This window comes from Delphinapterus leucas, chromosome 5 (genome assembly GCF_059928025.1).
Source record: "Delphinapterus leucas isolate spDelLeu-1000000601 "Yukka" chromosome 5, BTC_Dleu_Yukka2, whole genome shotgun sequence".
Lineage (NCBI taxonomy): Eukaryota > Metazoa > Chordata > Mammalia > Artiodactyla > Monodontidae > Delphinapterus > Delphinapterus leucas.
Window position 1 is genome coordinate 22,148,048 of NC_143133.1, and position 24,141 is coordinate 22,172,188.

The window sequence follows — 24,141 nt, forward strand, 5'->3', positions numbered from 1 at the left end:
CACCACACTTATTTTCTTTAATATTGGTACTTTGAATTTATCACAGTCCCTTTATAGTGAGTCTCAAAGCTGATATTAAGTTTCTTTTTTAAAAAATACTGTACCAGTCTTTTTGAATCCTGGTCTCATCTTTGTATACCACTACAACAATGCTAGTACAATAGATGAAGACAAAAGAGAAAAAAATTGACCAATAGGCTGAATACAGAGGAATATAGAAAAATAAAACTTCAGTAAAAAGAAAACAGTAGAGAAGAAACAAAGATGTCTCAGTAAAAGACTCCTGGGGATATATTATTCTTCATGTCAATATGAGGTTTACACAGACACTGCTGCTGCTTTTTCTATTTTAGTTCTCTTAGATCCCTTAAACTGGGATTCATATTAACAGAGAAAACAAAAGAACTTTTTTAATCATTGTGTGTGTTTCCCTCCTTGGTAGTTTATGAAATAGTAGCTATTGTTTATTGAGTGCCCTTTATAAGAATATTAAGAGCTAACATATGTTGAATGCTTTCTATGCACCAGGCACTGTTTTATACCCATCGCACATATTGGTTTGTTTAATCTTCACAAATCGTGAGGTACACCTATTATTTTCTCCATTACATAGCAGAGAGTACTGAGACACAGAGAAGCTGAATCGTTTGCCTAATGTCTCCCAACAAGCAAGAGGCAGCCTGGGATTCAGCTGCAGGCATTTTGGCCCAAGTCCACACGCTTACCCACTACAAAATGTTGTCTCTGTGTACTTGGTGTTTATGTGCATTATCTCATGTAATCATAGGTGAATTTCATTTAAAAAAAGGTTACCTTATGCTTCCCCTAAATCAAAATCATTGCTTTAATTTATTTATTTTTTAATTTAAATATTTGCAGGAACATTTTTCTGCATTATTGTTACTAAAATTTGAGGAATTTCTCATCACTATTCTTTTTTTCCTTAATTTACCTGGTGTAAATTAGCACAGCTATAGTAATATATGATGGCTTGAAGTGGGTGTTTGAGGAATTTAGTCAAACACATCATGGGTATTCACTCAATGGAACTAGCAAAATGTTAGACTTCCCCCTACCATTTGAGTTAGAAGCAAATAGGCTGGTAGAAATAAAAACGACACCTTTCTCCCTCCCCTTGTACCTGTTCACAAGTGTCTATCATTTGGGGCTACCAAACTCTAAGAAGTTTTTTGAACATTTCTTTCTTTGATTTGGAAGGTATAAAGTAACTTTTGAGTTATTCCTGAGACAGGTATAGCTTATCACCTCTGATGGGCAATTCCTTTCATATGTGACCTTTGTCTTGTGATCAAGTGAGGTAATGTAGCCTTGTGATTAGAGAATAGCTCTGGAGTCTGACTGTTGGGTCTTGAGTCTTAGCCCCATCACTTTAGACAAGTTTCTTAACTTTTCTTTACTGTATTTTCTCATCTGTAAAGTAGAATGATAATAGTACCTTCTTCATACACTAGTCATTTTGTGATGACTAAAAAAGTTAAAATTTGTTAAGTCTTTAGAATGGCACCTAGCATATAGTAAGTCCTCGTAATTATCACTGTATTAGTGGATCTATGATTTTAAATTAAGGCAGTAAAGCTCTGCAAATATAATGAGGGTTTTTTACAATTAACTCAGAAGTTCACATCTTCTCTCCTTGAAGTTAGTGACGAGAATGTTCATACCCACATTTAGAATCCATTACAGTAGTTCTTTAGGAGATGTTTCCAAAATGACAATGAGACATAGTTTAAAGCAAACAGAACAAAACAAAAAACTACTGGAAAAAACATAAGGTATAAAAATGTCCTCTCTGGGAACTTTTCAACAGAAATACCTGTCGAGAAACCTTCCACTGAGGACATTGCAGCAGGAAGGGTTTGCTGCCTCATCCATATCCAGGATGAATGCTAGCTCAGCCAGGAGACACTTCATGGAACTCTAAGATTCCAGTGACGACTACTTTTTTGATATATTTTGAAACACTGAAAACTGTGATTCTCTCAGCATTATTCTGTGTAGACTTATTCCTGTTGAAATGTCTCAAGTTATTATTGGTTTAGTAGCAAACCAAGCTGGGTGCTGATTCACTATGATAAGCAAGTTCCCTGAATTACTTTTAGTGGGAAAGGCATGAAGCCAAGGGGAGTACTTTCTTTTATGTAGAACCTTTGATTTTGCTTTATTTTTTTTTAATGACATTCCTCACCGCCCCCAGCCCATGAATATCACCTTTTCACCCTGATATAAGTGAAAGAATTTTGGGAACTCATACAAAATCACTGTCAAATCCATCATTTCTACTTATAAAACAGATGCTTATTTTTCAGAGACTGGTTTTCACTTCCAACATATTATCATAGCATCTGATTTTATGAGCAATCTTATGATAGTAGGGTCCTTTCTAATGTCTCTCAAGTGGTCAAAGCCATCCATTAAGCATATGTAGAGTAGGCTCTTGGTGCATGGTTTGCTGAACACATAATTAACAGGTCTCAGAGAGTGGGATTCTGGGGTCTAATGAGACTGTGGAAATCTTGTGGTACTGAAGGGAGAGCCTGGACTTTGATGTCAGATAAGTATGTAAGTCCAACCCTAGTCCACTACTTTATAAGCTTAGTGATTGCCGGACAAGTTGGTTAGCCTCTCTGGGCTTCAGATACCTCATCTACAAAATGGAAATAATAATAATACCTTCATGTTCAGGGTAATTCTGAGGAGTAAATGAGATCACAGTGTAATTGGTTAAGGGTGTAGGTCCAGACCAAATCCAGGGTCCACTACTTAACGCTATGTGATCTTGGGCAAGATATTCAGCCTCTTTGTGCCTCAGAATCCCATCTATAATCTATACACTGAGGATTATGATGGTACCTATCTCATAAGGACTACTGATTTAAAAAGATAATCTATGGTGGTTGCCAGAGGGGTGGAGGTGTGGGTGGGCAAAATGGGTGAAGGTGGTTAAAGGTACAAACTTGAGGTTATCAGAAATAAGTTCTGGGGATGTAATGTACAGCATGGTGACTATAGTTAACAATACTGTATTGTATATTTGAAAGTTGCTAAGAGAGTAGATTTTAAAAGTTCTTCTCACAAGAAAAAGAAATTTGTAACTATGTGTGATGTTAATTAGATCTATTGTGATGATCAATTTGCAGTATATACTAGTATCAAATCATTATTGTACACCTGAAACTAATGTGATGTTATATGTCAATTATATATCCATTTAAAAAAAAAAGAATCTATGAAGATACTTGGCACAATTCAGGGCCCAGAGTTTGTGCTCAGTTAGTGTTAGTTATTGTTATAATTTATGTAAAGTATTAACATTGTTCCTGGCTTTTAGTAGAAACTTAATACATCAACCCCCCCACCCTACCTTCTGTCTTTTCCTTAGACCTCATGAGCTTGTTTAAATGGCTGCCACAGCTTCCATCCCCACCCATGTCATCCTAACTGAGACGGTAATCTCGACTCAGGGCCTTTGGGTGGTCTTGAAAACAGATCATTCCACTAAATAAAGATACCAAAGAGCCTCCCTGACTTCTAAAATGTCTCCTGAAGAACAAAAAAAAACACTTTTGCTTTTTGATATTTACTTGCAAGAAGAAAAATTTTCTCAGTTTATACCTAAAATGTGCATTTCTTTTCAACTTAGAGCTAATTGCAAGTCTATGTTTGTTTGCTTGTTTTCCATGAACAACCATTAATAATTATCAAGGAGCTCAAGAAGTAGGGGCTGTGAAAGCAGGATTCCTCCATGGTATATTGGAATGTTATTATTTTAAATACTATTATTATTATCAGGTAGAGGAAGAAGGGTAGGCTGGAAAGTAGGTCCTTGTGATTATTTTTATTAGGACTCTGAATGTATATCTTACCAGTCATAACACACACATAATTTAGATAAATGTGTCAAGAATGAGGTATAAACAGAGATACACATGAGGAACTTTACATTTAGAACCAAAAAATGAAAATTTAAGAAATTCTGTGTATCAATAACAAACAATTATTTAAACTATAGGACCCTGTAGAAGTCTAACTTTTTTTTGTACTTGAGAAATACTTTATTAGCTGGCATAGCTCTGATAAAATCAGGAATCTGACAGGATTTGATATTTTAAAATTAAATTTCTCTTCACTCCATTGCTTCTGAGTAGTAAGGTCTATGATTTCCAAGTGCCAAATGGTAATTTAGTGTACAAATATACATACCATAGAAACATTAAATTTTTTTTTTTTTAATTTAAGAAATTGGCTGTACCTGATAACATCAAGGAAAGAATAGTCTGATTTGGGGGCTTCTGGTTTTTATTGGTCTGATGCACCACAGGATGGCCTGTAATTTTTTTCCTTTTTTTAAACTCAGACTGGCCTCTTTTAGCAATTTTGCCTGGTGTTTGGGTCCTGTGGGAATTTACTAGCTTGCTTTATGGCCTTTGGCCAATCCTGGTGGGAAGTCTAGAGAAGAATTCATTTCTGCTTTTTCCCAGAATACTTGTTGACAAACTCAGCGGCACTGAAGTGTTACACGAGTCTTTGTGTCCCCCAGAGTCCAGTGATAAGGGGACATGAGACCAGCAAGGGTCAGTGCTTCTGGGAATATAATGTTGGCTCTTAGAATTTACATATTTTTCTCATGAACTTTTAACAATTTTTAAAACAAACTCAACAACTGTGATTTTAGGAGGGAATGAGAACACAGCCCACTGCTTCCCTCTGGAAGCATTTTAAGCGTTTAGCTTTTCAGAAAACAATCACCTCTTTTTGATGACCATGACTTCAAATACCCTTCCTGCCAGGCCAGTGATGACTCATAAAATAGCAATGGATTTCAGGAATTCACTCTTTGAATTTGGGTGCTTGCAGGTTCTCGAATTTGTAACTGGATGAAATGATACACAGCAAGGGACTTCTGTTTGAAAGATTAAATCCAAACTCAGACACTAACAGCCATGTGTCTTGTGCTCTCAAGAAACGTCTGTGAAAGTGCTGCATTCTGAGTGTTTGATATGCCTGTCAGCAGCAAAGAGCCTTCAAAATTTTTTAAGCTAGTAACTGTAAACAAAACAATGGCCCCACATCACTTAGTCCACTCCCTTTAAATGCAGATCATTTGTTCTTGACATCTCAGATGCGACTCTTGTGGCCAGGCTAGAATTCAACTGTGTGATAATACTCAGTTGCCCTATGAAACCCACTTTTTGAAAGGGGTCAGCACTATCTAGAAGAGTTAAAGAATCCTGGCTTACTCTCAAGAACTACTGTAACTCAGTCAGTTTTCCTGTGGTTAAAATGAGTTGCTTCTTGTGAAGATTAAATGAGGTACATGTAATCATTAACAATCGTGCTAGATATATTTTGAAGTACAAAATTTTACATGTTCCAGAATGACAGCCCCAATGTGTCTTATAAAACATATTCCTAAAAATGTATGCTTTATACTATCAATGAATAGTCAAAATGCAGAACAGTGTGATTTTCCTCTCTCAAAGCAGAATGTGTTTATTATTGAAATATTAGAAATAAGACTGTAACTTCTAAGATCAAAGTGGCAGTGCTCAGATTCTCAATCTTACCAGTTCTGTGATTCAATCTGCCCTCCTATAAGACTGAGAGGAATATGTATACTTACATTTACATAGCACCTTTCTTCCTAGTATATCTAGTGTTGTTCACATTCACTATGGCACAACATTCCAGGAAGAGAGGTTTGAAACATCACTAAGGGGACACTGGTGGAAAGAAATTTGCATAAGGTCCTACAGTAAGTGAGTGACTGTGATTACATTTTATTTTATATACCAATGCCTATTAACCATGCAGTGGATTCCTTAGGATAATGTATATAAGGCACCTATCATAACACAAGCACTCAGTAAATGATCATTGCTATTGTGTTGACGATGACAACTGGACTTCATGGGTGGGGTGCTGTACCTAGAAATTAAGCTAACAAAGGACAAAGATAAAGGCAAGGTCCTAAACTAAACAAAAACTGCCTCCCCATACCCTCAAACTAGCCAAGCAACCAATCCGAATACCTGCCACCACAACAAAGCCAACACCCCGAATTCAAAGGGTGCCCAGTGGGAGGGAAGCTGAGGTCATGAGTCCTAAGTCTCCCACCTGCTGCACTGACATCATTTCCAGAACTCCAACCTGAAAGGTGGTACACCCAGCTTATTCTGCTTGCAAGCTCCCACGGGACTACCCGGCTGGGGAGAAGAGGCAAATAAATCCCTGCTTCTCCAGGGAGCTAGCTCAGTCCTTCTCCCTCCCAGCCCCCATCTCTCAGGGTGAGGTTAGACTCTGCTGTGGATACAATTTTGGAGGATTCCCATGCCTTTTCCACCATTTGGGACTGTATGGTTCCAGATGAGATCTGTGCTACCAGCTCCCAGTCGAAGCTGTGGATGCTTTTAGTGCATGCCTGACATGCTTCTTAGAAGCTTTTTGGGAACCCCATGACGTCTCAGTCATGTTAGTTGTGTCTTTAGTCATCAACTCCAAACAGTGGCTCTGATAAGATGGCCACCTGTCCAACAGGAAATGGACCCCAAACACTTCTCATTCCTATATACCACAAACCACTGGACAACTGTAAATACTTGTGGGTCATTACCATTCTAGGCTACTGTTGAACCAGTGATCTCAAATTGACTACTTTGTGTTCCATTTTCTTCCCTCTAATTCATGCCGTTCTTTAAATGCTATGTTAAGAATGCAAAGTTACAAAAATGATCTCCTTTCCTGCTTCACCTTAAGATGCCTTTTTTGGTTGTTCTATTAGAAAAGAATGCAAAATGCACAGCATTCAACAGACTTCCTTTGCAAAGAACAAGTAATACAAACAATAGCCTTATATAATGGATAGATTGCTTTTTCCTTTATCCTGTATGAATCTTCCTAATTGATTTCCCAAAAAGGCAAATAAGAGGCCAAGCTACATCCTGTGGTTCTAACCTCTACATAAATTGCCACCAAAAGCAATGGAAGATTTTGCAGAGAAAAAGCAGAAGAATAAGCCCCATTGTTCTGTAGCTGACTTAATTCTCCTCTGTGTTATGTCATACAAATACCTACAGCTTGCAGTTTTACAATGTACAGAGAAATGGAAATGTTCACAGAAAAGAAATTCAGATGTTTGGGAAGCAATATAAGAGAAATATCAGAGAAATGACTTAGGTCAGAACAGCTCATACAGGGAAGTATTTTTTTTTAATACATTGAACAGATTAAAGAAGAAAGTAATATTTTAATAGGGTAGTGAAAATATAGCAGATTGACAGTGACAGCAGAAAAAGAACAGGAATACAGATATTTTCAGAGGATTAAAATGGTACCATGTACCCTCACACCAAGCAAGCTTTTATGAGAGGTCTCTAGACATATCTCTTGTATCAAGTAGATGGTTTTCCTTGGAGCTGTCAAAAATGCTTTGTGGGGCTTCCCTGGTGGCGCAGTGGCTGAGAGTCCGCCTGCCGATGCAGGGGACATGGGTTCGTGCCCCGGTCTGGGAAGATCCCACATGCCGCGGAGCGGCTGGCCCCGTGAGCCATGGCCACTGAGCCTGCGCATCCAGAGCCTGTGCTCCGCAACGGGAGGCCACAACAGTGAGAGGCCTGCGTACCGCAAAAAAAAAAAAAAAAAAAAGTGCTTTGTGGTTCTCTACATTAATTCATGTTGAATATTTTCCATGGTTGGTCAGACTTGGACTTAAAATAGATATGAGAAAGTTCTTCAGGTTTACTGTCAGTAACATTATTAACTTCAGAGCCAGCTGGATGATGGCATGGTGTATGACCAATCCAAATTTAAAGGTAACCTTGTCTGAATCCTCCTGGTCCATCAGATATAAATAATAAAGTGAAGGTGCAAGAATAGAATTGCAAGGAACAGTGGGAGAAGCAGTCGTCAGAAAGCAAAACAAACACAAGAAAAAAAATTTGTGACATCACTCAGAAATGATGCAAATAATTGTGAGTTCTCACCCTACGGCCTCCACACACATGGGATTACTTGTGCTTCACAATCAGGCCCTGGAATCAGTAACCCTTCATGCCCCAATCATGTGATTTCCCAAAGGAAAACAATAGCCATATGTACCTTTAGCTGCAGCCTGCTCACCTTTTTATATGTTACTCCATTTTACTGTACTCTACCACTTGCCTCAGCGAGGAAAACAAACTTATGCCTTCATGGGCAATTGGAGATGTACTCAATTTCTTAGGTAACTGGGGAGAGAGGATGGGAATCAATCTCTAAGGATAATTATCCTTCTTACCTATCCAGTTTACTTTAAAGAAGTCTTCTGAAATGAGCTAATATATGTAAAACATCTGGCAAGGAGCCTAGTACATAATAAGTACTCTGTAATTATTAATCCCCTCTTTCTTACCTACCTTACTAAACTATGTACATTCCAACAGTCCCCAAGGTACCTTCTCTGCAACATCAAACAGGTGGCTGAGGTTGACAGACCAGAGCTGATCCCTGTCCTCGATAAATTTCTTATCCTTTAATACTAGTAATAGAGATAAAGCACTACTTAAAAAGGAAATGTCCGTCAATACATGTTATGTTTTCACTACATTTGAACCTTTTCACTGTAGGAACACAGCTGTTATGTTACATAAAGACTGTGTCCTAATGTTGATAACACTGATCACTGTTCTTTTGTGGCTAAAGCATAAACCCTAAGGATCTGCTTACTTAATATAATGGCCCATGTCTATTTAGGGGTGCTCCCAGACTTTTTAAGTGTGCAAAGAAGATAAATATGTTTTAAGTCAATCTGAGTTAGATTTTTGACTCATTAAAAATATTCTCCTTGGACCCAGATTGGGAGGTGACATCTGAAATTAAATTAAGTTGAGGACTTGCTAGGCATTCTCAGGGACTCAAGTAACACTGCAAACAATTCGTTTCAAGCAAAGTGGACACTCAGCTTCAGCTACAAGATTACTCTTCCGCAACAGATGGTTTCCACACCTGAACTGTGACACCACTTTTCTTTGCTGAGAACTTCGGCCTTGGTGCCACAAAGTAAGATGTCGAGGCTGATTCTTGCTTTGGAGAGGTGGGAATGGCCACGGGCACTGGGGAGGCGCTTACTGGTGAGGTGGCCTCGGCAAAGAAGGAAGGCTGAGAGCTATAGGCTGGCACTGAGTACACAGACGAGGCCTGCACATTAGTGGGCGAGCCAGCATTCACTGGCCGAGGAGGAATAGCTTGCTTCATGGCTGGCAGTGAACTGACCTTGACTGATGACTTTGCAGGGAGGCCATACTTTGCATCTGGAGGTTGGAAAGTAAACAAGGATGCATTTAGCTGATAAGGTTGGTGCTTCATGACATCCAAAGCATTAAGGGGTTTCTTGCCCTTTTTCTTGCTTGTTTTGGAGGCCTGTGGGGCTGATGGCTGGGACTTGACAGCAGCCAGTGGGTAGGAGGGGGAGTGGATGGGATTGTAGGCCACAGGAGGAGGTGCTCGGACATTGGAGGAGTACTTCCAGCCGGCCGGGAGAGATGGAGTGGGAGACTGAGCACGGGCAGCATGGGCCTGCACGGTGTCTGAATCTACCACGTACTTTTTCATCCTCGACTGCCTTTTAGCAAAGAGCTGGGCTCCTTTCCCACTCATTCCTGGAAGCTCATTGGATGGTCCCATTGCGCCGGTATGAGCAGTGTTTACCGTTGGTGTGGGAGCTGATGGTTTGGGAGTGTAGTTCAGACTGGCTACCGATGCTTGTGGTCCTTTGAAGGGACCAGCCAGGCTCAGAGCACTAGCAGGCCGGGCAGTAGGGTAAGAAGGCTGCGCTATTTTGATGGAGGAAACAACGGTGCCATGTGATGGGTTGGATGTGGGGAAGGCAGGAGGTTGGGCTGGAGCCACTCCTGGCGACCAGACTGGAGAAACTGGAGTTACTGGTTGGGAGGATGAGGACTTGACAGAAGGCTTTGGAGCGACAGGAGGTGGGGTCTTTTGTTTTGCAGTGGGGCTTTGCATGAAATTACAAGCCTCTGCTCCTAAACTGAGGTAGTCTTCTTCTGGTCCGGAATCTCCTCCTGCCCCAGTGCCCTTTTTGCCTTCCGAATTTTGAAGAAGTGACAAGAGTTCAGGATTTGGGCTTACTTTGGGCTCTTTAAAAGTGAACATGGGTTTTGTCGTGCTTCTCCTTTTGGCCTCCTGCAATATTCCTGTTCTTTTTGCTGGCACCGCGATCCTTTCATCCCGGGAAGCTATTTGTTCAGATGAATCGTAAAAGGCTGGCTGGGACCATGGGCCAGGCTGGGGCCACGGAGGGGGCTGTGCTGGGCCAGCTGTCGGACTTGACACTGCTCTGGAGAAGGTTTCAGGTGGGGGTGTGACTGCAGAATAAGGTGGAGGAGCAGGAAAGTCAGCAATGGGACTGGTCATGTTTCGCGTTGGAGAGAAGGGGGTTGCTGGCTGGTTCACGGACCCCGGGAAGGGTTTGGCCGTTCTATTCATAGGGATCATCCTCTGAGCCTCTGCTGTCTCGGACAACCCAGTGAAGCCATTCTGTTGGGGCACATGGCCAAGGCCATGGCTCACCTCGATGTAGCTTTTGCTCGCAGATCTCTGCACTCTCACCGATTCTTCTTCCTTCCTTTGGTAAGATATCATGGTTCTTAGGCCATCCATCTGGGCAGCATCTGGTTCTCTGCTTGGCATTCCACTCACCCTCTCCTCCTCTTTTTGGGCTGTGATCTGATCCATTCTCTCCCTCCTCTTAGCAAACATGAGGGCCCCCTTGCCTGTGGTGTCTGGCAACATCTCCATCTTGTCCCCTCTGTTCAGTTTCTTTTCAATGTCCACTAGTCCAGAATCCCAGTCAAAGTTCACAACTTGTGTGTTGTCGTCAGTGTCAGACAACAACTCTTCCTCCACCTCAGATTCGCTTGCACCCAGAAATGCTACTTCACATGTATCCTCTTTGTCGCCTTCTTCCTCCTCCTCCTCTGCCTCTCGATCAAGTTCACCAGTCCCGTAACTGACTAGGGTGTATTTCCTGGCCCTCCGACGGCGCTTCTTAAACATCAACACCCCCTTGGAATTGGGGTTGGGGGCATCTGTCAGAAGGAGGGCAATGCTTTTGCATTTAGATTTTGCTTCTTTCACCTGCTTTTCTGATAGGCTTTCACTCCTCCTGAGCCCTAGGGAAAATACAAAAATTATATTGAGTTGGCGAGTTCAAGGAAGACTCCATGGCAACCCAGAAATCAACTCTCCTGGGGGAAAATGAATGCAGAAAAACATTTTTACAGTTGGGTACTGAATTTTGAAACAATCCAACTCATTTCTCTTTCTTATTTCTTTTAAAATGTATACTTCTGTAATGATATACATGATGGTATAATACAGATATAATTTGTATATATATAATATGCCATTTCATTTTTTCCTATAAATACATTTTATATATGTTGGTTAGAACATATGTTTCATAATTTGTTTCTGTATGGCTCCTTACACTTTAACAATAAACACTGGAAAATAAATGTCAGTTAGTCAGATGTAATTAAAATTACAAAGGAAAGAATTTAAGGACATAATATTTTCTGAAAACAAGTTAGGACATACCTTGCATTTCCATATTTAAAAAATAAAATGTTGATATAAAACATTTCCAAGCATTTTTAAAAAGTGGGAGGGGGAAACAAGAAAATATTGTTTACCTAAATGTTTCAGTGTAATAAGTTTAAATATTTAAGTTTTCTGTTTCTACTTTGCCATTCTCCCAAAGTCTTTGCATTCACAGCTACTAAATTAATATAAAGTCAAAAAACTGAATGAATAATAATTGAAGGTACCGAATCAATAAGTAATAATAATTCAGAATACAAGATTATTGTGAATACATTTAAGAAATTTTAGCTACAAAGTTGTCTAGATAAATTTGTTTGTAAATGTATTACCATCTTGGAAATATAATACTACTTTTGTTGCAGCAAGAATAAGTGTAAATCTTGGGGAAATTTTTAAATTATATTACTAGTGACCCTTAAACTGTGGGTAAAAACTGATGCGGAAATTAAGTCATGTAAAATGAGAACTTGACAGTTTTAAAATAACGGAAAGCTATATTTCAATTTTTAATTTTATTATTATTGTTATAAAAAATAAATTGGTGGCAAATTAATTTATAGTACCAGCTAATTATAATCATGTGTTCCATGATAAATGAGCATGGTTCACAAATAATTTTTGAGTTCCTCAAAATAGTTAAATGGAAATTTCAGAAAATCTTTTTGAATATTTTTTTGATTGGAAATCAGCTCTATTTTTCACTGGAAAAAATCAGACTTAATGGTTACTTTTTCAAAAATAAAATAGAATCAGAATAGTTTTATAACAAAATTACAGATATTCACTGGTAATCAAATTTTATTTCGAGAATATAGTAAAAAGTGTGGTCATTCCTAAATGTAATTCCTTTTTTGACTAGTGTTATACAACTTACTATTAAATTGACAGTAACAGTTGCACAGTTGTTGCTAACTTCACTGCCAACATGTAAAATATGTGTGAGTGCTGCCTTAATGCACTTGTTTAATATGCTATAAATGTGAAGATGCATACAGATGCTTAAAGTATAAGGAATGATTAACATCACTTGCCAATTCAACTACAAATGGTTATGCTAAAAATACGCTTTAAAAGGAATAACAATAGTTAGGAGACTTAATATACTTTGAATAACCAAGATCATTACTTTTGTGTATCATTCGTACATTCAAGTGCCTTTGACAGTCAGTTTTTACCTCCTCAAATGAAATTCCAAATTTGTTTCTAAAAAGCACATGAAAGAAAATAGCAAAAATCATAAGACCTAACTGCCATTCTTATCTTCATTCTCCAATCTGTAATCGCTCCCCTGGGTAAAACAAAACACTGTAAAAAGCCTTGACTTTAAAATATATTTTGTGTTGGGGGACATTTAAATGCCTCCACATGGCCCTGGGGATTGACTTTTGTGTCTAGAAGGTAGATGAAACGCTTTGTGGTCTAGTGAAGACTTACAAAACGGAGAGGATCATGTAACTGCTTAGTATTCCACATGTCCTTGTCCGTCAAACTCACTTCTGCAAGCATCATCATGCTGCACAATGATTTTTTTTCAAAACGAGGATCTGCTTTTAATATCAGTGGTGGAGACTGTATTTTAAAGACACCTCTCAGCAGCAGACTCAACAGTTTTCGACAGTTAAACTCAGCGTCCACATGACTTCAGATACTCTCAGATGCTATTTTAACATGAAATATCACAATATTCTGAGACAAATCAAAAAGGCACATTAACAGTATTATTTTCTTTAACAGTTCCTGTGTCTTTGGGAATAAAAGAAAATGCATTAAAAACATTTAAATCTACTACAAAGTTCAAACTTATTACTTCCAGTTCAGAAATTGGTATTTTCCACAATTTCATGTTTGTTATTTTGTGCATTAATAAATTAAAAAAAAAAAAGCCAATGAGAGACGTAAGAAAATCTTACCAAAAGAAAAAGAAATTCACGCAGGCAAAGCAGGAGCAAAATACCCTATCTCCCAAGCCCCTTCCAACAGCCCAGCAGTGGCCCCCCGGGCAGGACTTACGTGCGTGGCGTGCTCTGTGCTTGTGAGGTCTGCTGTGATCCCTTTCTGAGCGTGGATCTTCTGCCTGCTCTGTGCCTTCTGATGAGACTGCAAAGGATACCAGAGAAGGAGGTGCTTCTGACTGCCCTCCTTCCACTGGAGAATCCACACACCCCTTTCCTGCCTGAAGCCTGCTCCCTTCCGTCTTCTGCCTATCAGAGCAGTCGAAGATCACTTCCACTCGGGGCAGCCCGGTGTCTCCTGCTTCACTTCCCTGGATCACTCTCAACTCTTGGCCACTGGAGATCTGGATTATCTTGCTGGACCTCAGACAAGGCTCCCCTTTCTCATTAGTGGGGACAGAATTTATGTGGACGATCCCGTCATGCTGTAAATTAGGATCTTGGTCAGGAGGCTTAGATTTTTCAGTTCCCAGGAGAGCCACTACAGGGGCACTAGTGCGCTTGTGTCTCTCTTGTGAAAGGGACAGTTGTAGCTCAACCACAGTGCCTGGCCGCCCCGCTTCTGCCTTCTCCCTTAAGATAACCTCCTCTGGTAAGCGTCCACTTTTAGAGTCATACGTGTGAGGAGCCAGGCCTGTTTCTTCTTTTATGCTCCCAGAAAAACCAGCACCACTTGCTTGGTCCTCAGCTAGGGGAGCTCCACTCTTGACCTGGGCGATGTAGAACTCCCTGTACTGGCTCTTTGTGGCTGGTCGAATCTGTAGGGTGGTACTTTCCACGTACCCTTCATGGATGAGATGCTCATGGTTTTTGTTTTCAGTTTCAGAGTTCAAAGTCTCACTTATTCCACTGGATGGTCTGCACACAGAAAAATCAGTCCAGACAGTTAAATCAGAGTGTGTTACACCTGCCAAAGAACTTCCTGACACTTTTATGATGTCTAATACAGGATACAGTAAAAATATTTCCTCTTAAATGTCAACTGCAACATATTTGAAAACAGAAATTGGCAACATGTTTATATTATTATTTAAAGATCTTCCAAATAAACTTGTCTTTTAAAGCAAAGCAAAAATGCTCACAAAAGGTTATGAAACGGAAATCCATCCTAAATTCAGCTTTTATTTTTTTCAAAGCACAAGTTATAGCTACATGGATGCCCTTCATCTATAATTATTGGGGTGTTTTCAAATAGCCATGCTTGTTATAATATGACAAAGCATTTTAATGTCTTATTGACTAAGTTTAGGTCTGGACATTATAAAGCCTCATAAACATATTCAGCAGCTTCAGAGCAATATTAATATACAGATAACTCAAGTAATTCTTTTAGAGGCTGTGCTTTCTTGAAAGGAATGAAATAGAAGCTGTTTTTTAAGCTCCAATGAGCATGTGTTTTGTAATAAGTGGACCCCAGCCCAGTACTCTTGTGTAAAGAGAAATCCTTTCCATGCTGCAATGAATCATTGAGTCATGGAGTATTTATAATCTGAGATGTCTCCCCTTCTCTACTTGAACTTGCTCTCTTGGAGCATTTTCCTTATAGGATCTCTGAAGTCAAACTGTTCCTTAATCTCTCAGCTAAGGAGCCCACAGCTGTTCACCACAGTCCTTTGATTTTGACCTTTACCATTCCCAGATGGTTTTGCAAATTTGGGTTTGCAAGAAGCAGTGTCAGTTAAGGGTTAAACAACTTCTTGCTAAAACTCTAATTTAAACTCTAGCTGCTTTTAGAAGAGAAGCATCATTCACAGAACAGCTGTAGGAGATGCCTTCATTTCTTACATTTGTAAGTTTTTTAAAGAAGCAGCAGCGCCTATCTTGGCCCCTTTCTTCTTCTCACAAAATGTACCCTAACTAATGCAGGGTCATCAATTGAAGGGAGTGAGCCCCTACTTCTATTCTACTCAAGGGAATTTACCTTAGAATTTATGTTGTAGTAAAATTTAAGACTAATATTCAAAATAATTACTCCTAACTTTGCTTTTGACTGCATTTAGCAAAACAAAAATAAACAAAACACAAACTAACAGTCAAATGAAATGCAGCTTTCTCTATGCAAATAATCTGTAAAGCTTCCTGGTAATACCAAAAAGAAACATTATAATATAGTATTTTTTAAACATGTTGAAAGCAAATTAGATCTTCCTTTTATAGAAAATGATGAATACACTGTATGCAACTGAATTTGAGGGTACCAAAAGGCCAGAGAGTTTTAATTTAGGAAGGCCTTGAGATGGAAGTAGATTAAATCACTTTGAATTATGTTAGCAATCAGTTATGAAGCTGAGAAGAGAAAAGTTTGAATTCGTTCCAGCCTTACCACTGTAATACAGGCAAATGGGTCAGATAAATGTTAACATTTATTGGTAGCCAAGGTAAAATGGATAGCTATACATGAATAAAAATCATAAAAGAACTAGAGGCTAAAGCTTTATACCTTAACATGCTCATTTCCATTCAGGGCACATAGGTACCCAATTCCACAATTTATGTGTCATAATTATATGGGTATATATATATAATCATTTAAATGAAATTTACCGTAATAGAGACAATGTTAAAGGAGGATTTTTTTAAGGTAGTCTGACCCAGCTATCTCTGGGCAATAGTCCAGGAAAAGCAAATCGCTTGTCCTCTAGGGATAGACAACAGTTACATGAGTGAGAGAAATATTTAATTCCAGGAAACAATGTTCAGTTACCCAGATTGGTGGTGGTGGTGGTGGTGGTGGTGATGATTACCTTTGGGCTGATTTTAATTTGAGATTCCATTTTGAATCTCGTCAATTATTTATTTATTTTTTAAAAGGAAAAATAACAATAATCATAATTCCAGTTCTTAAAAGTAGCAGAGAACGAGTCTATTTATTTCTGAAAGTAAATAGGTACCTAAGACTCAACTTTAAACCATCAAGGACTTTCCCAATGGTAGTCAGTCATAATCAAAACAAAAACTAGTAGGGGATGTCTCAGACTACAAGTGTGTTCTGAAGAGACTGGCCTCATTAAATCAGCAAAGGCACTACAAGGGAACGAGTTAGAAAAGGTTTTTCTCCCATTTTGGGTGTGATTGAACACTTCAGATACCTCAGAGATTGATGCATAATAATGGCCAACCCTTGACTACACTTGGCAACATTCCTGTTAGATCCCTTTTAAAAGCAAGTGGCAGCTTTATAAATAAGTAGGATCCCAGGGGCTTAAACACTGGGCTTGAAGGGTAAATATTTAGATGGGAGATTCTGAGACAAATGCTAGATTTCTTTTATTTTCACAAAATTTTGGCCAAAGTGAGTTCACATTTGTATAGAAATGGAATCATATTGAATGACTATCAGAGGGGTAATGCTGTACGTAGTCTTTCTGCAGAGTTAAGGCAAAACCTAGAAGGTTTTGAAATTCTGTGTGAAAAGTCCTTCTCTTGTCTTTCTGAAGGCTGCTCTCTAGGAAGCCAGAGTGTTCCTTTGTGGATTCATTATGATGCCATGGTCAGGGCCTCATTTGCAAAGTTAATGTGGACTATACTGCCATTTGCACATGGTAAAAATGTTGATGCTATAGTTTTTTGTGATCACCCTCATTGTTTTCTTTCGTTTTTATGTTTAAAGTTTACTTCTGCATTTTTAAGCAACTAGGTGAGGATGGTGGTATTTGGAGAGATCAAATTGACAAGTGATTTGCATTGATAGTCCAAAAACTAACCATCAGCTTTTGCCCATATCCAAATACTGGTTTTTCTGGCAAACAGAAATTGGACTGCTTTTAAGGGTTTCTTGGTTCTTTTCCTTCTCCTAGGCATCCTCTTTCTATTCAAATAAATATTATACAGTATAATATTGCGACATTTAAACATTTTAAATTAATCTAGGTAGGAATCTAGGAATTTTAATTTAGTGATCCTGACCCACCAAAAAATCTTGACCTAGAAGTATTATGTTCAATATACTGAGCTTCCTAAGGAAGTAGTCTAAAATACCTAAGATTTTCAACAGAGTTCTTGAAACAAAATTTTCAAGTTAATTCTCAATTAACCAGAAAATTCAGTTGATTAGAATTGCCATTTATCAAACACTATGATTTTTCTGTTTAACTATACTGACCTACGGAGCACCCTCATTTCCCCATAAATAACAATTTATATGGTAGTAGGAGCTATAGCTTTCCCATGTAGCTTCGGGAGAAAATATACATTCCAACGAATCTTCTTACCTTTTGACAAGCATTTGGAGAGAGTCTGTTATGCTCTCCATGAGCTTGATGACTTCTGGGTGGGTGAGGTCTGCACAAGGGCTGCCATTGATAGAAACCACTTCATCCCCCTCACAGAGCCCAGACCCGGAGGCTTTGCTCTGGCTTCGGATCTGAGTGGAGAGAAAAAGGAGGCAACAGTTAGAATTATATAACATAAAAAAACGCGCCACTATCTCTGAGAAATTTCTACTTGGGAGAGGTAAATAGATCTTCAGACTGTAAAAGCAGCCCTGATTTTTAATTTACCTGTTAACCTATAAGTCCATCTTAAACACTTTTCACCCATTACGCACAATTTATTATACACCATAATGTCAACATTTAATTCATAGCATTTTAAGTAAACAGAAAAAAAGGAAATCAAATCTATGGTGAAAGAACTAGAAAAGCAGAAGTAAAGAATAGTGAAGAATGGAGGAAGACAGATGTTTAAACTGATTATACGTTAAAAATAATTATTTCACACTGTGAAGCTTGATCCAATCAGAAAGTGGCTTCTCCCATTAAAATAAAATTTAAAAGCCCTTCTCATTGCCAGGGTGGATGGAACACCAAATGTAAGAAGGACATGTAGGGCAGGACAATCAATTTAAGGAGATAGCTGTACAGCTCAATGAACTGACGAAAGCCATCCCAGTAAAATGGGGAAATTAGGCAGCAGGATATTAATAATTACGTCAGAGGAAGAAATCCTTCATTGAAATCAACTATTCAGGACTTGATAATAAGCAAACTGTAGCAAAAAAGAAAGAAAAAAAAGGGATTATTTTGCAAAAAACTAGAAACATCCCTGCTCTAAGGATTGCATCATATTCCAGCACAGATTCAGTGGGACAAGAAATGACTAAAAACCTAGAAGAGAACCTTCAGATCCTGGAAGAAAAGAAATTCAGAGGAGTAGAATAGCAACAGAGCTCGCACCAGTCCTTAGTGAAGAATAACATTCAGTTATTCCTGGAGGTTTACATTCTGTATAATTATGATTATGGTAAATTGCTGTGCTGGTTATTATCCATCTGCCCTTCCAGGCCCATTCTCTACCCTCCCTGGTGCCTCTTTATGGCAGTGGGAGGATTGGCCTGTAGAGACTGCAGTGACCAAGTTCCCTTGCCTGCCAACTCCTGGTTGGATTTGGTCAACAGGAAGCCCCAGTAAGAGATCAAAGAGCAAGGGAAATGAGAGGTGAGGGAGGTGTTCTCCCTGCAAGACCTGCTGGGCCACGATTTGGCAATGGCTTTGCTCCTTGATCTAGACAGTTAGAGCTCTTGTCCGCCTGTCCCTCTACCATGCCTTAACTCTTGTTATATTCCAATAACACACACCATCTCTTTGCATCTTCAGGCCTAAGGGTAATAATAGCTTCCTGCTCTTGATCTCTGGGTGCTTCATTATCATTTGTTGGTTCACTTGAGCCTGCCTTTAGTCCCTGCATTACATTATCTTTAATTACTCCTTTGAACAGGCCACCTATTTCCTGCTAGGACCCTAAATGATACTAATGTGTTTAGATTTCATTTTATAATGTGAATTTAATAGTTCTCAATGAACCATGTATCATGATCATACAATCTCAAATTTAAGAATACTTTAAGATAATCTTATATACATTTTCTACCAAGGGGATCCCTGTTTGACTACTAAAATTAAGATTCTGAGTCCAAAGAGGCCCAAACCAGGTAAGCAGTGCTTCTTGAAGAATGTTTTCATAGCCAGGCTCATTTCTGATTTGGCATAAAATGTATTTCAATTTATCTCTAACAGATGCCCACAAATTCTTGCTAAGGTCTTAAATGATAATTAATATGCTGACTGAAACAGGTTTAAAGTTTATATCTCCAAGTGCATTTATATTTTAAATGATACTCTTGGAAGCAGAAGCATATCTTTAAGTGCCAAAGCAATGCTGCTATTGAAATTTGAAGTGATTCAGTTAGTTTTGTTCTGGGAGGGTCTATCCTTTTATTGTTATAAGTTATAAGAAGGCCTTCCCCTTTTTCTGAAAAATCAATCTCATTCCTTTTGTTTTGAAAGAATACACTAATTTATTGCAAAAATTAAATGAACTCAATATTTCCAAGGCTATAAGGAAGCAACAAAAGCAATGAGAAAGAGAATTTCACCCAGTTTTGAAAAATATTTGTTTATTGACTGCCAAATATATTTTTTGTTGTCTTGCATGAAATTATTAAAATAAAGAATCATGAGAGAGTTGTTAATAAGTCAAGAATAAAACAATGCTCAACAATGAACATTTAAGTTAGGAATAGAGTTATTCACATTTCATTTAAATTTACTTAATTTTTTTAAATAAAATAAGATTAGGTGGATAATAAAGCATGTTTCTGAAGCATAAAACCATTCATCCAGTGGAGTCAGATGTACTAGAGTACAAACAGAAAATTCATCCTTTTGAGAACCAAAGGGGTTTTATGTTGATAAAACAGATGCATCATTATACCCTGTACCCCGGCCCCCACCAGGCCCAATCCTGAAGCTGGGATTCCATTTATCAGCAATAAGTTGTGTGAGTTTTGAGCAGCTTCATGGGTTTGCAGAGCAAGATGAAAAATTGGTCCTTGGAAAAAAAACAAATCCACAACTTAATAGAGCTGTCTATCATCCAAACACGTGTTGCTTGATGGGAAAAGTGCAGTTCATCATTATGCTTGTCAAGTGGAGCTTTTAGTGGTATCCAAATAAGCAAAAGCACTATGGTAGGAGCCATTAGCATTCCTTCAGAGCATACATTCTGAGGTCAACATTTGGAATCAACTGCTGTGATTGTGTTTAGCTGACCTTTTACATTTGTCTGAACAGCAGGAAATATTTTTTCCCTCAAGAACCATGTTAAATATGGTGATACTTTCCTTGCTGCAGAGACTTTTCTAAAGGACTACTCTTTCTCCATTTTTAATAGGACTAAACTAAACAAAGGTTATATGCCAAGTCAATTATGCCCAAACATATCCCTTGCAATCACCAACCTCACCAATATGGTTCTGTTCATAGGTGTATTATGAAGAATAAACATTTATTAGGATACAAAAGATCTTTACCTTATATTGTGTATAATTATGTATTTTTATAATTTGTATAATTGTGCATTATTATGTATCTGAGTAAAAATTCTATTCCCTGAAAACATTCTTACTTGTTAAAATGAAATACATTGTCAGTAAAAAGAGTAAGTTTGCATGTAAAAATCATTACTATTTATAATGCTGAATCTCTATCAGTGAAATTATCAACCAGTCTTCTCCTCAGGCCATTAGTCCTAGATTCATAAAATATGTGTCCTAGTGGAAAAGAACACCAACTCTGATGAAAGAAGACATAGGATTCAATTGTGTGGCTCCAAACCTTGCTAACTCTCTGAACTTAGATGAGTTACATTACATCCTTAAGCTCTAGTTTTCTAAAGTGTAAAATAGAACTAATAAATTTGATCTCTCTAGATGGTTAATAAGGATTAGAAATAATATGTGTTAAGTTCCATGATGCACATACAGCTCATAGAAGTGCTCAAGAAGGGACTAATGAATAAGAATGCATTGACTTCCTACACACACACACACACACACACACACACACAAACAAAAAGAACATGCCAAGTAAAAAGAAAAACTGTAAAATGTTAGTACTTTGTCTATAAGATGTTTGAAAATATCTGGATTTATTTTCAGTTTTTATCCATATATTTGGCATTATCTCATCATAATCTAAGATAAACAATGTTTTATCTGTCTTTTCCTCAGTGAGTACACATTTCATAACTGAAATATGGAAGAGAAGACAAGCCTATTTATTGTTTCCCAGCAGAAGTAATAATACAAATATTTAAATATTAGTGGCTTGTTTTTATTGAGCACTTACTATACTAAGCCCTTTACATCCTTAAACCATTTATCCCTATAAAACATTAATGAGAAGTATAAATGTACTTCTACTTGTATGTGTTCAGATGTGCTGTCATTACTCTCATTTTTATGGATCGGAAAACAGAGACTCAGAAAAGTTAGGTACTTTGCCTAAAATCACACAGCTAGGACCAGAACTTGAACACAGGGATTTTGACTCCAGGGCTTGTGTTTTTAACCATTACACATACTGCCTACCTAGTCGATAGTCTAAATTCTCTACCATGAGCCCTACAGTGAAGAGAGAGAGGAGTGCAATAACAATTGACCTACAGTGAGTAAAGTCAGGGAGGAAATGGGAGAGACTAGGAAGAAGTGACCGAAACTTGCCTGGTCAGTCCATAAACCAATGTTGGGAAGGACAGGTTTTTTAAATTTTGTTTTCCTTCTTCTTCTTCCTCTTTTATTATTTTAAGAGTTATATATATGTAATATTCTTTAAAGATTTTTCAATCTTTAATTTTTAATTGTCAATTTTATGACCCAATATGTTACAAATTCAAAATTGAATAAAACTGTGTTTTGCAAACTGTGATTTGAAACAACGTACCTATGTGAGCATGTAATATTTCTTTGAAACATTCTTTGAAAACATTCCCTTAGAGACCTCATTCCACACCTAATACATTAGTCAGATGAGTGAGTTTCTATCCATAAATCCTGTATTCCCTTTCAGTGTCTCTCAATTTAATCAGAGCACAAAACTAAGAGAGATATTGGTAATGTAGATATTTACCAAATACTGTGTTTTATTGTTTACAGCCCCTTGATCCACGTCAGGAAAGATTTATTTTACTGCAACCAAGTGAAAATGTAAAGTCAAGCCTTCTTTAGGAAATTTAACAACATTATTTCATTTCATAAACTAAATCTGAGAAGAATGTCAGCTACGCTCATTTACTTTTATGATAAATAATTCCCTGGTAAAATGAAAAAAGCTCCATTTCTATTAACTTATTATTGCTTCATGTCCACGTCTTCCAGAACTGACTAGAAAGCAAGTACCAGGTTTGAGTTCTCACAGAACCTTGTACTTAAACTACTTTGTATTGTGTATATGACATATCAAGTGTGTCAGATTCCTGTTAGCGAAACTAAATCTTGTCTCATGGGCTGCATTTTCACATACAGTTCACTGACAAGTCCTCTTGGAAGATGTCAGAGTAAGTGGTAGAACCAAGACAGTCTCCTCTTTAAATTCCACTACTATACGTATTAAAATACATGAAAGAGAAGATAGCATAAATTAACCTATCTTATGCAGGGCTATTCTTAATCCATAAAATAAAGTCTTGGGACCTGGAGATAACTAAGACAGGATGAAATACATGATCTCAGACAAGTAAAAACATTTTGATGGAAGCTGGAAAATAGTCTATGATCTAGTAGCTCTTTCTGAAGCCCCAGCCCTTCCTCAGTTTTCCACTTCAGGCCTTTGGCAAAACTTCCCTCATACTTCTAAGACAAAATTTAATAAGCATTCCCTCACCCCAACTGGCTCTTAAACCAAAGACTTAGATAAGTCTGTGTTTATCAGCTGTCCAGTGAAATGGTCAGAATGGTCACTGGAAGGTACAGCAAGAGCAATGATGATGGTTAAAGTTTTAGAAATAAGTAAATAATCCTACTTTTAATGGGCTTGCTTTCCAAATTCTGAACTCCAACCTCAGCCCTTGAAGGGGGGTTTCCTAATAACAAAACTGAGTTTACAAGTTGTTGGGAATTCACGTTCACAGTGGTACAATATTTTTGGAAATCAATAGCAAATAGCAATGTAACAGTTTCCGAATGACAAGGCGAAAGAAAACAAGGACCAGAAGACAATGGAATAAAAATAATAATAAACCAAGAAAAATCTTAATAGTAGGAAGCAAAAAGCATCTTGGAATTCAGTGCAGAAATTCAAACAGCAAAATGGAAAAAAAAGACTTGAGGACATATCTAGACTATGGGGAAAATAAACAAGAAATATAACCAGTAACTGAGTAAATAAAAAGTCGGAGAAAACTGTGGCAAAGAGTTGAATGGATTCCTCGACTTTTGTCCCAAGCCCCCTTGAATGTGCCTTGCGTGCAACAGAAGCTGAGAAGATAAAATAACATTTCCCAGACTCTCCTTCAGCTAGGGTTCTGGGTGTGATTTTATTTCAACAAGCAGGTGTACCTGCGAGAAACTTGCACTTGAAATTGAATTAAATGGAGAGAGGCATTACACTGTGAGGCATCCATCTTGCTGGTGCAGATCTGGGAGATGATTTTCCTCTGGCTACAGCAGTTCTACTGGCAGTTTCTTAATCCCAGATCACAGCTAAAGTGTGTAATCCTAGACCTAGCACTGGGCCAGCCCAATAGCTTCCTGACCCCTTTAGCTTCCTGATTGTGGCACATGTTGCCAATCCCT

The 24,141-nt window shown here is 38.1% G+C and overlaps 2 protein-coding genes across 2 annotated transcripts; both read right to left on the bottom strand.

Moving 5' to 3' along the window:
• Nucleotides 1-176: 176 nt before the first annotated feature.
• SYNPO2 (synaptopodin 2) lies at nt 177-13,697 on the bottom strand. The gene is made up of 2 exons (XM_089911294.1): nt 13,630-13,697; nt 177-11,186 (listed from the first exon to the last, which is right to left on the bottom strand). The coding sequence occupies exon 2, from the start codon at nt 11,068-11,070 to the stop codon at nt 8,971-8,973; it is 2,100 nt and encodes a 699-aa protein (XP_089767420.1). The 5' UTR covers nt 11,071-11,186; nt 13,630-13,697; the 3' UTR covers nt 177-8,970.
• LOC111186154 (synaptopodin-2) lies at nt 12,407-18,380 on the bottom strand. The gene is made up of 2 exons (XM_022596430.3): nt 17,783-18,380; nt 12,407-14,429 (listed from the first exon to the last, which is right to left on the bottom strand). The coding sequence occupies exons 1-2, from the start codon at nt 17,977-17,979 to the stop codon at nt 13,526-13,528; spliced, it is 1,101 nt and encodes a 366-aa protein (XP_022452138.2). The 5' UTR covers nt 17,980-18,380; the 3' UTR covers nt 12,407-13,525.
• Between the last annotated feature and the right edge of the window lie 5,761 nt (nt 18,381-24,141).